Source organism: Pseudomyrmex gracilis, unplaced genomic scaffold, assembly GCF_002006095.1.
Source record: "Pseudomyrmex gracilis isolate BER0280 unplaced genomic scaffold, ASM200609v1 scaffold_137, whole genome shotgun sequence".
Lineage (NCBI taxonomy): Eukaryota > Metazoa > Arthropoda > Insecta > Hymenoptera > Formicidae > Pseudomyrmex > Pseudomyrmex gracilis.
Window position 1 is genome coordinate 383,336 of NW_018020721.1, and position 11,292 is coordinate 394,627.

Below are 11,292 nucleotides of genomic sequence, written 5' to 3' on the forward strand. Positions count from 1 at the left end.
TTCTGTCTTTCCTTTTTTTTTTGGTTCCTGAAAAGGAAAGGACAACAATAAAAACCCTACACCCCCAATTTTCTTTTTTCCCTTTTAAAAAAAAAAAAAAAAAAAAAAAAAGCAACGACAAAAACATGTCAAGAAAAATACAATTTCGAAACAAAAATTTCATATTGTACTTATTCAAACAATGCGAATGTATCTTAAATAAAAAAAATGAATAAAAATCACAAATCGTGCGTGTAAACAGACGCACAGACGAGGTTTACACCCTCGTACGTGTTTGTGTTACGATCTTCTCGCGAGTTGTTTGGTGTGGGAGAAACGATAACATTTTTGATACTTGACGGCGGCGTCGGAAATGATAACATTGGATACTTGATGCCGAGGGCTGCTGCTCCTCCCGCCTCCGAATCCCGATAATGAAGTCGACTTGGAATGTCCGCGAAAAACGTCGGTGCAAAAAAAAAAACGATCTTCGAAAATCATGTCATCGGGAATTCTCTCTGATGACATTTTCCGATTCATTTCTCGCGATAACGAGAAATGGGAATTGCCATGTGCGTTAATGACTTACGTACGGACGCGCGCTGATAGAGATACGAATTCTCTCGACTGAGGAGAATTAAGATAACCGAGCGAAGACACGAGCGCGTCAGACCGAATATCTTCTCATCCTGTTTGCGCTCTTCTCTCCCTTCGCGCGCGCGAACAAGCGAACCGACATGTGTAATGTAACGTTCGTGAAATCGTATACATATGCGCTATATTGTGTATGCAGTGTCATTGCGGGAGCAAAACAGGAACATAATGGAGACTTCGCTGATGGTTATGTAAATTTGTAAACCGATACACGTAGTATTTTTGAGAGAAATATATATGATAATAACGATTTTGAATGTGTACGTGTGCGCGCGCGCGCTTGACATCTCCCGGGAGAGCGTTTTTCCCTGAAAATTTTGTTTGATTAAATCCGTTTCAATTTATTATTTGCACGCGTCAATCTGTCAAGGTTATTATCGAGAAATTTCGCTATCGATTTTACCCCTCGAGTTTATTTAAAGGCTTTATTGCGCTTTTACGCGTGTGTGTGTGTGTGGGTTTCGCGATAAATATGAAAATCAAACGTGTCTGCGCTGCTCCACTCCCTCTCTCGGTGAGGATATATGTATGCGCGTACGTTAAAAGTCACAAGAGGATAATACCATACGCACGTGGGTTTCGTTAAGCGGAAAAAAGGTTGTCAAAAAAGCAAAAAAAAAAAAAAAAAATCGGCGAATCGGTCGCAATATGAATCGTGCGCGCACGATAAGCCGCTAAAACTCGTGGAAAACCAGAATTTACGAAACGTGTAATTTTTTTCGTGAGAACGCGCGGCTCTTTGTATAATCCGTTTACGAGTTCGATACGCCGCCGCGGAAACTAACGATTTCTCGACCAAGGGATGGGGGGGAAAAGGGGCGATCATTAAAAAGGCAGTTCAAAGTTGTCACGAACATGTACCCGTCTTGCGATAGGGTAGGATGGTTTAACGTGAGCACCGCTCTCTCACGGCAAGAGCTTTCTTAAGTGGCGCATCATTAAAGATGAAACTTAAGTAATAGTGAAAAATATCGTTATAAGACGCGGGATATCGTTGCAACAGATATAAAAAAGCAAGTAAACGTTTGTGCGTGCGAGTGTGCGCGCGTGTGTCATGCTTCGTAAATAAAAACAAATAAATATTTATTTGCCCTTATATATGTTTTTGCGCTTTAATATATTTGTTGCAATAATTTTGTTTGGGTCAAGTCTTGAAGGCTGCTGCCCTTTAAAAGCGCTCTCGTTTCGCGTTTCGAAATCCCGTATATTTAATATTGTGTTATTTTATTCTCTTCTACAAACGTCAGAAAGCGCCGCACATATGCCAAGTGCGCGACAAAGCCTCGTTGTGTTTCATCAAAGCGATTATATTCCAGATCTCCAAAGGGAAATCATCTGATATCCGATGCATTGTGTACGATACCCTCGTGGTCATTCGTTCCGTTCTTCTTATTCACATCGCTCCCGGATGATTCTTTTACGGGACACGTCTTGGAAAATTGAATCGCACGATGATCGCAGGATAAGCCATTGTCGGGAAGTAATTTGAGAGAACGTGGTTATCGATCGTACCGAGAAGCAGAAGCTACCGCGAATTACTAGTCGAGGTAGTCGGCAACAATATTCGAGAGAAAATTCAACTGATTCCGAGAAAGCTGACAATTTTTTAAAAAGAAATCTCGATCGTCGCGACGCGTCGCCGATCGGAAAGTAAATGAGAACCGAATAGCCGCGCATCTCCCACGGTCGTCCGACCGTTTCGCGACCATTACCGTTACGCACTCGTGGACGCTATTTATAGATAGACCACGGTCGTCCTTTGAGAACTGCTTCAATCGGTGACGGGCAAAACCCTCTAATCTCCGTGAAAACCTGTTTATCCGGTTTTCCCGCGGGACCGCCGGGCCTCAAACCGCGGACGTGTACATCAAGCGGATCACACGCGGTATCACGTTGTACACACACACACACACGCGCGCGCGCGCGCGATTTTGTATAAAGCGTCTTGGAAACTACGTTTTCAATTTTGTTTTTGTTCAAAAAACTTTGCGAGTCTTTAAAAATTCAAAGAAAATTAAAGTGTCGTTATTTAAAAGAGAGAAGAGCAGAGCTCGCAAAGGACGTAGCTCTAATGAGGATAGAAGGAAAGAGTAAGAGTTTGCCTAATGTGTCAACTAATGTCGTCGTATATACCTAAAGGCTATCAAGAAACGGAAAAATAAATGAGCAAATATTGACTCTCACTGAGTCATCACATCTCTTTTTTTTTCTCCCTCCCTCTCTCTCTCTCTCTCTCCCTCTGTTCCTGATCGAGAAAAATGAGAATTGTTCTATTTTTTTTTCTCCCAAAGCCTCTTTCTCTCTCGCACGCTAATTCGAGTCTATCGATTAAAATTTAAACTACGGCTTCGAATTGCGATCTAATGAAATATTCGGTGGAGACGGTCGGCGGCGGCGGCTACTGTCGGTTGGCGAGCGACGATCCGACCGTGCGGACATAACCACGCGTTTTGATTGTTATCAATTCGTATAATTGCACAATGCAAAGTGGGATGTACTTGTCACGTGCATACGCCCGGGATGACTTACCCGGGGCGGAAATGTGTACGTCGAATGCAACGCGCGTAGATGCGAGACTGATAGAGGCCGCAAATAGAATTGCAGCTCGGTTGTTATTACGTAAAGTCTGAATATTGCATGTAACACAAATTTGTTTGCGTAAAAATATTCGCGCACACGTATACACGCGCGTGGGCGCGCGCGCGCACACACACACACACACATGCACAAAGTTCAATGTCGGAATACGATGACGTCAATTAAGGCATCGAAATTGCGTTATGCCAATATATCAGTACCGACGTTACCTCAGGTCTACAAATTACATGCGTGATTCGCGCAAAGTGACTCGAGTTGTGTGTCGCAACATGTCGGTAGAACATATTGACAGAATGGAATTGTAACGTTTCTAGGATAGAAAAGTGAATATGTACGTGTGATACATATATATTATATCGAAACTAGAGCACACGCGCGCGCGCGTTTCTTTTATTCGACTCACGTTGTTTATGTTTTATATTGTTTCACAAATTCGGTATATTCGTGGATTTGCCGACGAAGTTAAAATATTTTATTAATTTTTTTTGCTCTACAAACAGTTGACCTTAGAACATTGTCCTATCTGCGGGGATCCACTCTGACACGTTTCGCGACAAAGAAAAATTAATTCCCTCTCGATAATAAAAGAAAAAGAACACATTGGCGAACTGCTGAACTCCTTTATACGGAGAAGGCGAGAATTTAATTGCGAGTCGAGATGGAGAACTCGAACGCATTGAAAAAACGTTAGATATTATACTTACAGCGACCCGTGGAGACAAACGGGGCGAATAAATAAAGAAAGTGAACAACGTTACTTTCGCAGGGCATTATTAAGAATAAAGGAAACTTCATTAGCTTTATAATTTCGCGAGAGCGCGTCTCTCGCGCGTGCACACGGAGTCGTGTGCGGAAGAGACGGGGCGGCAAGTAGTAGAAGGTAACGCCAAGTCAGGCATGCGCGCTCGGCTCAGGGTGGCGCGCGGCAGTGAAAGAGCTCGAGGGCGAAACCTACGAGTTTCAGTCTGTCGCGCGCGTGTGTTGTAACAGTACATGTGTATACATGTATATATTCCATCTCTCTCTCACTCTCTGCGCTCGCTGCAGCAGAGTAGAGTTCCCGATGCGTGGATTGCGGGCAATGATGATGCTGCGAGATAAGCGCACGCATACGCGTTAAATACAACACACGTGCACATATATAATCGGCCGAAATCGGGATACGAGCCGCGCGCGAATCGTCATCAAGCGAAAAGATTTATTTGGTGCGCACGAAGGGATGACGAAGACGTCGAGACGATCCGTCGCGCGATACCCGTCGCTCATCGCTCGCGCCTAAAAACCGAATTTCGGTTTTTCGAGATTTTTCTCTCACGCGAGACACTCCCACAGATCCTCGCAATATACGTGAGAATTATCTCGGACGGATTTGTCGCGACACAAAAAGTTTTTTTCGAGAGATGTAAAAAATACGAAATCGCGTGCGTGTGTGCGCGTGTGTGTGTGTGTGTGTGTATGCACATTTAACAATCGCGATTTACATACGATCGTGGTTTGCATACGGGAAATGTGAAATTCCACTTCGCGACGAATAACCGTCGCGCGAACAGGATCTTCCCGCGAGTTCTCGGGATTAGAGATTCAAATTTTGTGAAAACCCGCCGACGAGTTGATATGATATTCGTGGATATACTCAACGTCGCGAAAATACAATTACGTTTCGTATTCGAATTTAAATATATCGCGTGAATCCCGAGATAAGTAGAGACGAGAAGAAATGGGGCGCCGCGGCGTTACCGGTTCGGTGACGATGACGATGACGACGACGACGATGACGACGATGACGACGACGACGACGACGACGACGACGATGATGATGATGATGTCCGAAGAGAGATGACTGTATTACCATTGCCGAGCTATTGAGGAGGAGGAGCGATAAGCTTATTACCAGCCTGCTGAAGCGAGATTGATCTCGCGTAAAAATAGCTGGCGCACGCGGCAAAAAAAGGATCACGTGGCAGGAATGCGCGCAAAGTGCACTTTGCGACAACGGCGACTGTTATTACATCGACGCGCGATGCCGCGACTGTCAAGATCGCGTATGTTGTAATACGATCTACGGGGGGATGAGAGTCCCGACGACGACGACGACGGTGAGTCTTGCGTATCGCGTGCCTTCCGCCCCCCGCCTCTGCGGAAATGTTCGCGGGGATTGTCGTTGTATCGGGTGATGACGATTGTCGGCGAGCGAATTGTCCCAAACAAGATTAGATGATGACGGATTCCCCGACACCATCGACCAGCAAGCATCACGACGACAAATGCGACAAGCCCGAGAAATCGGACAAGAACGTGTTACTGGTAACCGAAGTGAATTATCTCAACTTCCCCTTCTCTCTCCCCTGCTCTAATCTCGACGATGAATAATTCCCGTTCACTTTAATGTGATTTTAATGCGATTCCTTCTCCGCGCGACCGGCTCGCGATATCTTCCGTCGCGTTGCCGCCGTCGCGTGCGAGATGCGAGTTTCGTCGCGACATTCAGCACGTTTTCGTTTTTTTTTTTTTTTTTTTTTAGTAATTTCTTCAGCAATTTTCCCGCCGCGATATGAGATATGTGCGCGAGAGATAATTGATACTAGAGATTGCGTTTGGATATAATAACGCGCAATTAAATTTTGTATAAAACCAATTAGCGGAGTTGAAATTCTCGGAGCGCGCGAGCGAGATTAATGCGATGGTTTTTAATTTTCACACAATGCTCTTTGTGGCTCACACCACCGAGACCGCGTTAATAATTTATGCACGCGCAATTGCTTCACAAATGATCAGCGATACTTGCAATATATATGTATTATTTATATTCACACACGCGCGCGTTGTGCCGTTCTCAATTATGTGATAATATTCTTGAAATTGCACGCGCGCGCGCACACACACACACACACACACACACACGATATGTGCATTAATCGACGAAGCTGATTTCGCGTTTTTTCAGCAAATACAGGAGATAAACAGCCAGGTGGCACAATTTCGAGATTTACTTATTAACATCGGACAGCCGCGCGACTCGCCGGAGTTGCGAGAGAAAATACGAAAGCTGCGTCGCAACTGTGTGGAAGCTTGCAAGAGCACCTCTCAATTAGTACTGCCACATGTACAGAGGTGAGTTTTGAATCGGGGAGGCAAATATCTCGCGGCAAGTTCTTCGCTCTTTACGGATGAGCGCATGAAGCGCGTGAATGTTAAATGAGCACTTGCGAAGATATCGCGTAAGACGGAGAAGTTCCGTCTAAATTTCGGTTTCAAGTTAGTTCGCGAGTACAAAAGCAGTGAGAGAGGAAGAGAGAGAGAGAGAAAATGAGGAGGAGGAGGAGAAAGAATTCTCTTCTCCGCGATTTCTTTCACAGCTCGCAGCGTTTTCTCGCACAATGCAGGTCAGAGTGGAATCATGGTCGTGGGAAAAGCGTCACGTGCCACGTATCCTCTTTTCCCCGTAGCGATAACTTTCCAATAACTTTCGTTTCTCGTAATTTGCCGGGAGCGTCACATTGTCCCTTTATCATCAATTTGCAATCGGTAGTTCCGTCGGTCTCGATTGCCGTCGCAATTACCGTTTTGACAGTTACATACATAACTCGCTATTGAAAATAGAGTAAAATGTATTTCTACCCGCGCGCGTGTATGTACAAATGACAAATTTATATAGTTATTTGACTATTGTTTGTTGTGTGATTACCGTCTATATATTTGCGTGTGTGTATTGCGACTCGCGCGTTTCTCGAGCGCTAAAGAGAAACGCGAGTTTGTTCCCCGTACAAATCACATTTGGAATCGTATACTGTACTTACGGAATAAAATATGCAAAGAAGTTCCGAGAAACCGCGTTTGGCCATTTTGAAAGCTTTGAAAATTGGCGGAGCTTCTCCCGCGCGAGCTTACGACGAATAGGCGAGCTCTGAACGGTCGGTCGGTCAGCTATTGTTGATCCCTAAAAAAAGAATGCGAACAAAATGTAGACATATTTTGCATAATCGATGCAGGGAGTTGCGTGTTTTGCAGCGATACGGCGCGCAGCACCAAGTGCTCGCGCCAACGTCTGTGTAAAACCATTACTCGAGCTCGTAATAATACACCCGTGCGTTGTACGTACGATTGAATTACGTACATATATTCACAGAAATAATCAATCGATTATAGATCTTCGGAGTGAAAAAACAATTAACCGTTGTTCCAACTTCCATCTCTCTAACAGATGTACTTGCAGAAATTAGAAAATTTTATTGTACAATTCAGAGAGAGAGAGAGAGAGAAAGAGAGAAAGAGAGTGAAATGACGTCCGCAAATTGAAACCAAACAAATGCAAGTGGTTTTTAGGTGATGCGATGACGGGGGATGACGGAAATGTGACTGACAATTAATTTACGAATAACAATTTACAAATTAGTCCGATGTGTGATCGATATATTGGATGTATTTTGTCGCGGCGAGTGCTATTAACATAATGAAGCAGAGGAAACGCGAACGTTAATCATATGGCAATGTTATTTCGACTCGGCAAGGGAGAGAGAGAGAGAGATCAGAGATAATGAGGAGAAGGGGGTGCAATATAATTATCGTTTAGCTCGTCGCGATAATTTAGTAAAACATTGTAGATTAAACAATGCGCTCCGGATGTTTACGTGCTGATATCTATTTGATGTGGTATTCAATTAAACTTATTGTTTGCAAAATCTCGTTACACGCGACTTCACATTCAAACGTCATAACAATGCGATTATTGTTCGTTTAGCAAGTAATCAGTGAAAAAGATAGATCCGCGCATACGAACATCTGTAATTATAGGTATATATGTTTGTGAAGTTCCGTGTTTCTTCCGTTTAGAGACAAAGAGATAGTATTATCATTATTATTATTACGCATACACGAGCGCACGGCATTTAAAGTTGATGAATCCCGCGGAGTCAAGGTTTGGATGTGGTTCTCGGAAAGAGAAACTCGTAAACTGGTAAATTTTAAATGACGGGAAACTAAATGCAATGTTGTGTGTTTATTTACATACCCGTGGTTATGGCCGACGACGAGGCGAAGTCCAAACTTTTGTGCGTTAAATAGTTCTGCTGATTAAATACGTGGAAATTAATTGTTCGATCCTAGTGAATGTGATGCGGTTGAGCAAATGTCTTGGTGTGCGTGCTCTCTTTTCCCGGGATTGTTGCGCTGTAAATAAAGAGACAGTTAATACAAAATATCCGCCCGCGCGCGCGCGCGCTGCATATTTGTGCGCTCGCTTTTTATTTCTCGCTCGAACATGAGAATGAAAAGATTCCTGAAGGAATGGACTCGTGAAACATTTAGATTTTCATTAAGGTGTGCAAAGCCCCGGAAGAAATTATTCAAAGTCAAACCGGTCGAGGATGAGAGATAAAAAGAGAAGGCGGAGATAGAAAAAAAAAAAAAAAAAAAAAAAAAAAAAAAANAANCAGTGACACGAGAGAGAAATGCTAACGTTTTTACACGAAAATCTTTTTCTATACCGCTCGGCTCGTTTTTTTTTTGCTTAAGTTTTTATATGGAGAACCAATTTGCGCGCGATCTTGCTGTTTCTCCCACGCCTTTTCGTTGCGCGACATAATAATTTGAACTTTGGTTTTTGTTCCACATTTTTTCCCCACATTTCCGTCACAGCCACGAGTGTAAAACAAAAAAAAAAAAAAAGACCTGTGCAAAGAGATGATGGAAAGATGTGAGATAAAAAAAATACTAACAAGAGTAAAGAGAGAAAAAAATCTGGCGGAATCTCTTGAAAAAATCATCATCTTCTTCTTCGGGTGGCGGCGCGACGACGAGGAGACGTTTGTAAGCAAAATAAGGTTGCGGAGATATTGGACGGAGGTCGGTTTGCCTTCGGTCACGCCAATCTATTTCGCGCGCTAATTGGAATCTCATTAACCGGAAGCCAATCGAAATGGTTCCTGTGTCGACGACTTTGCTCAATGCTCTCAACCGGTGTCGGTAATTGACGTAAAACGGATTAATCGGTGTATCTAATTCGTTTGCGGCTGTTTTTTTTTTTTTTTGTTTTTATTGGACGTCGTCGCCCGTCTCTCTCGTTGCCCGTAAGTTTCGCGTAATCGGATTACGCTTCGCGGCATTTCACAGAAGAGCCCTCGGGTATCGAAGAAATACACAGTTCGAGTAACGTATATTCACGTAATACTAATAATAATAACAATAATATCCGCTGAAGAGGAAGTAATTATCCCGTCCGAGATGGTTTTCGCTCGGTTCTGTATCTATTGTCCGAGATGGTAGATCTAGATAATAGCGCGCGTTATCTAGAGATGAGGAGTTTGCATTCCAAAGAGTCTAAATACCGCGTTCGTGAAAATTCTCACGTGTGTGTGTGTACGTGTTTGTAAATGCAAACACACACACAGCAAACGAGAAAAGAAATATTTCTCTTCTCATGGTGAACGCGATACAACACTTGAACACGTTTGCGAGGGATGCGCGCGCGTTAATGAGGTCGATACCGAGTGCGGGCATCAGTTTCCTCATTCGCGCGTAAATGACGATAATAATTAAATAAATACGTGACATTTTGTTGCAGCGCGATGGACGTTGGGATCCCGGTGGACAGCCCGAATCTGGTATTGTTGTTTTACGTGGCGCAACTCTTTTTGCGCGAACTGCATAAGAGTAAAAATCTCATACAAATCGTACCCATGGATATGTCCGGATATTACGGTAAGTCTTATACCAAACACGTTTCCGCTTGACGTTGTTACACAACAACGTTTTCAAAATTGCAACTTGTACATAATAATGAATCAATAATGAATATATTAACGCGCGCGGAAAACTTTACTGCGAAAAATCTGTGTGCAAGAGGGAATACATAAGTGCGTCGCGTCGAATGGGACGCGCGTTATCGGTTTGCCAGCAAAGCGCAACGATGTATCAGTTTCCGCGAACTAGACCAGATATAAACTGATTTGCGACGTTATTCCTCCCCACGGACTGTAGCTCTCAAATCTATCGCGTGTGTGTAGTTTATAGGCCACACTATAACATTCAATAAATCAGCATTTCTGACTATCCGCTCGCAAGTACCCTCTCTCAATTCCTGCAATTACGCCAGTTTTTGATCGAATACATAACGAGTGTTTCTCCGTTTCGCTTGAAATTCGAAAAACGGGACAAACAAAAAAAAAAGACGTTGACGAAATTGATTGACGCCTGTCTCGTGAGTCTACAAGTTTTTCTTTATCGCGTTACAGAGAGCCGCGCCGGTCCCTCGTATATTGGCAATGTGGTCTCGCAGATTCTCTTGTGCAAACAGATTAGGCCGGATTTCAACGAGGAAGAACTCTGCAGCATCCGAAAGGATTCCGAGGAGATCGGCCAGCTGATAGCGGAGCTGCAGGAATTTATGCCCCAATCCGAGGCTGACACGGGTATAATTCTTTCGTTCATGCGCCGCGCGAGATCACTGTCAACGATATAAATTCGTCCGCAAATGTGTCACGATTTTCCGAAACGTTTATTTAGCGGCCACTTTCTAACGGCAAAAAATTATTATTTTTTTTTCATAATTGTTTGAAGAAGATAAATATATTATTTTTTTTATCAGCATATTGTTTTTCTCAGAATTACGTGCGGGTTGTTGAGTTAGGATTAGCCAAAAAAAAAAGAAAAAAACTCCGACCTGATTTTGAATTTTTGCGGGATTTATAAAAGCGACAGCGGGAGAGAGAAAGGAAAGAATGAAATCAAAACAATTGAAATAAAAAAAAAAAAAAAAAAACATCCGTGAACTCGCTCTCCAAACGAGATCCATATAATGAGATGAGCCCGATTATAATATATAAACGTAAACCACACGAAAAGCGGTATTTGAGCGCGTCATTAATTAATGCGTGGACGGAAAATAGCGTCGTGTGTCAATGCGAGAAAGAGAGAGAGAGAGAGAGAGCACCGTCCGACCCTGGACTTTGACAATTCAGGTCAAGGACAATTCATTCTGCAAACTCCGTGTTTGTCCGACATCCTTACGTTTCTCCGGCCTAGTAAGGAAAGGCGCGAAATGCCAAAAGGCGAAAAAAAAAAAAA

At 43.3% G+C, this 11,292-nt stretch overlaps 1 protein-coding gene and 1 long non-coding RNA gene across 2 annotated transcripts in view; one reads left to right on the top strand and one right to left on the bottom strand.

The window, feature by feature from the left end:
* The first annotated feature begins 4,198 nt into the window (after positions 1 to 4,198).
* LOC109856871 overlaps positions 4,199 to 11,292 on the top strand; it is a 10,685-nt gene continuing 3,591 nt past the window's right edge. The window contains exons 1-4 of the mRNA XM_020432583.1: positions 4,199 to 5,535; positions 6,176 to 6,342; positions 9,791 to 9,927; positions 10,461 to 10,637. Of these exons, the coding sequence (XP_020288172.1) occupies positions 5,446 to 5,535; positions 6,176 to 6,342; positions 9,791 to 9,927; positions 10,461 to 10,637 (571 nt within the window). The 5' untranslated portion in view covers positions 4,199 to 5,445. The remainder of the gene's footprint in view (positions 5,536 to 6,175; positions 6,343 to 9,790; positions 9,928 to 10,460; positions 10,638 to 11,292) is intronic.
* The window catches only part of LOC109856872, a 6,009-nt gene continuing 1,813 nt past the window's right edge, over positions 7,097 to 11,292 (bottom strand). Inside the window, exons 2-3 of the long non-coding RNA XR_002250430.1 lie at positions 8,240 to 8,397; positions 7,097 to 7,168 (exon numbers count right to left, since the gene is read on the bottom strand). This is a non-coding gene — a long non-coding RNA (uncharacterized LOC109856872). The remainder of the gene's footprint in view (positions 7,169 to 8,239; positions 8,398 to 11,292) is intronic.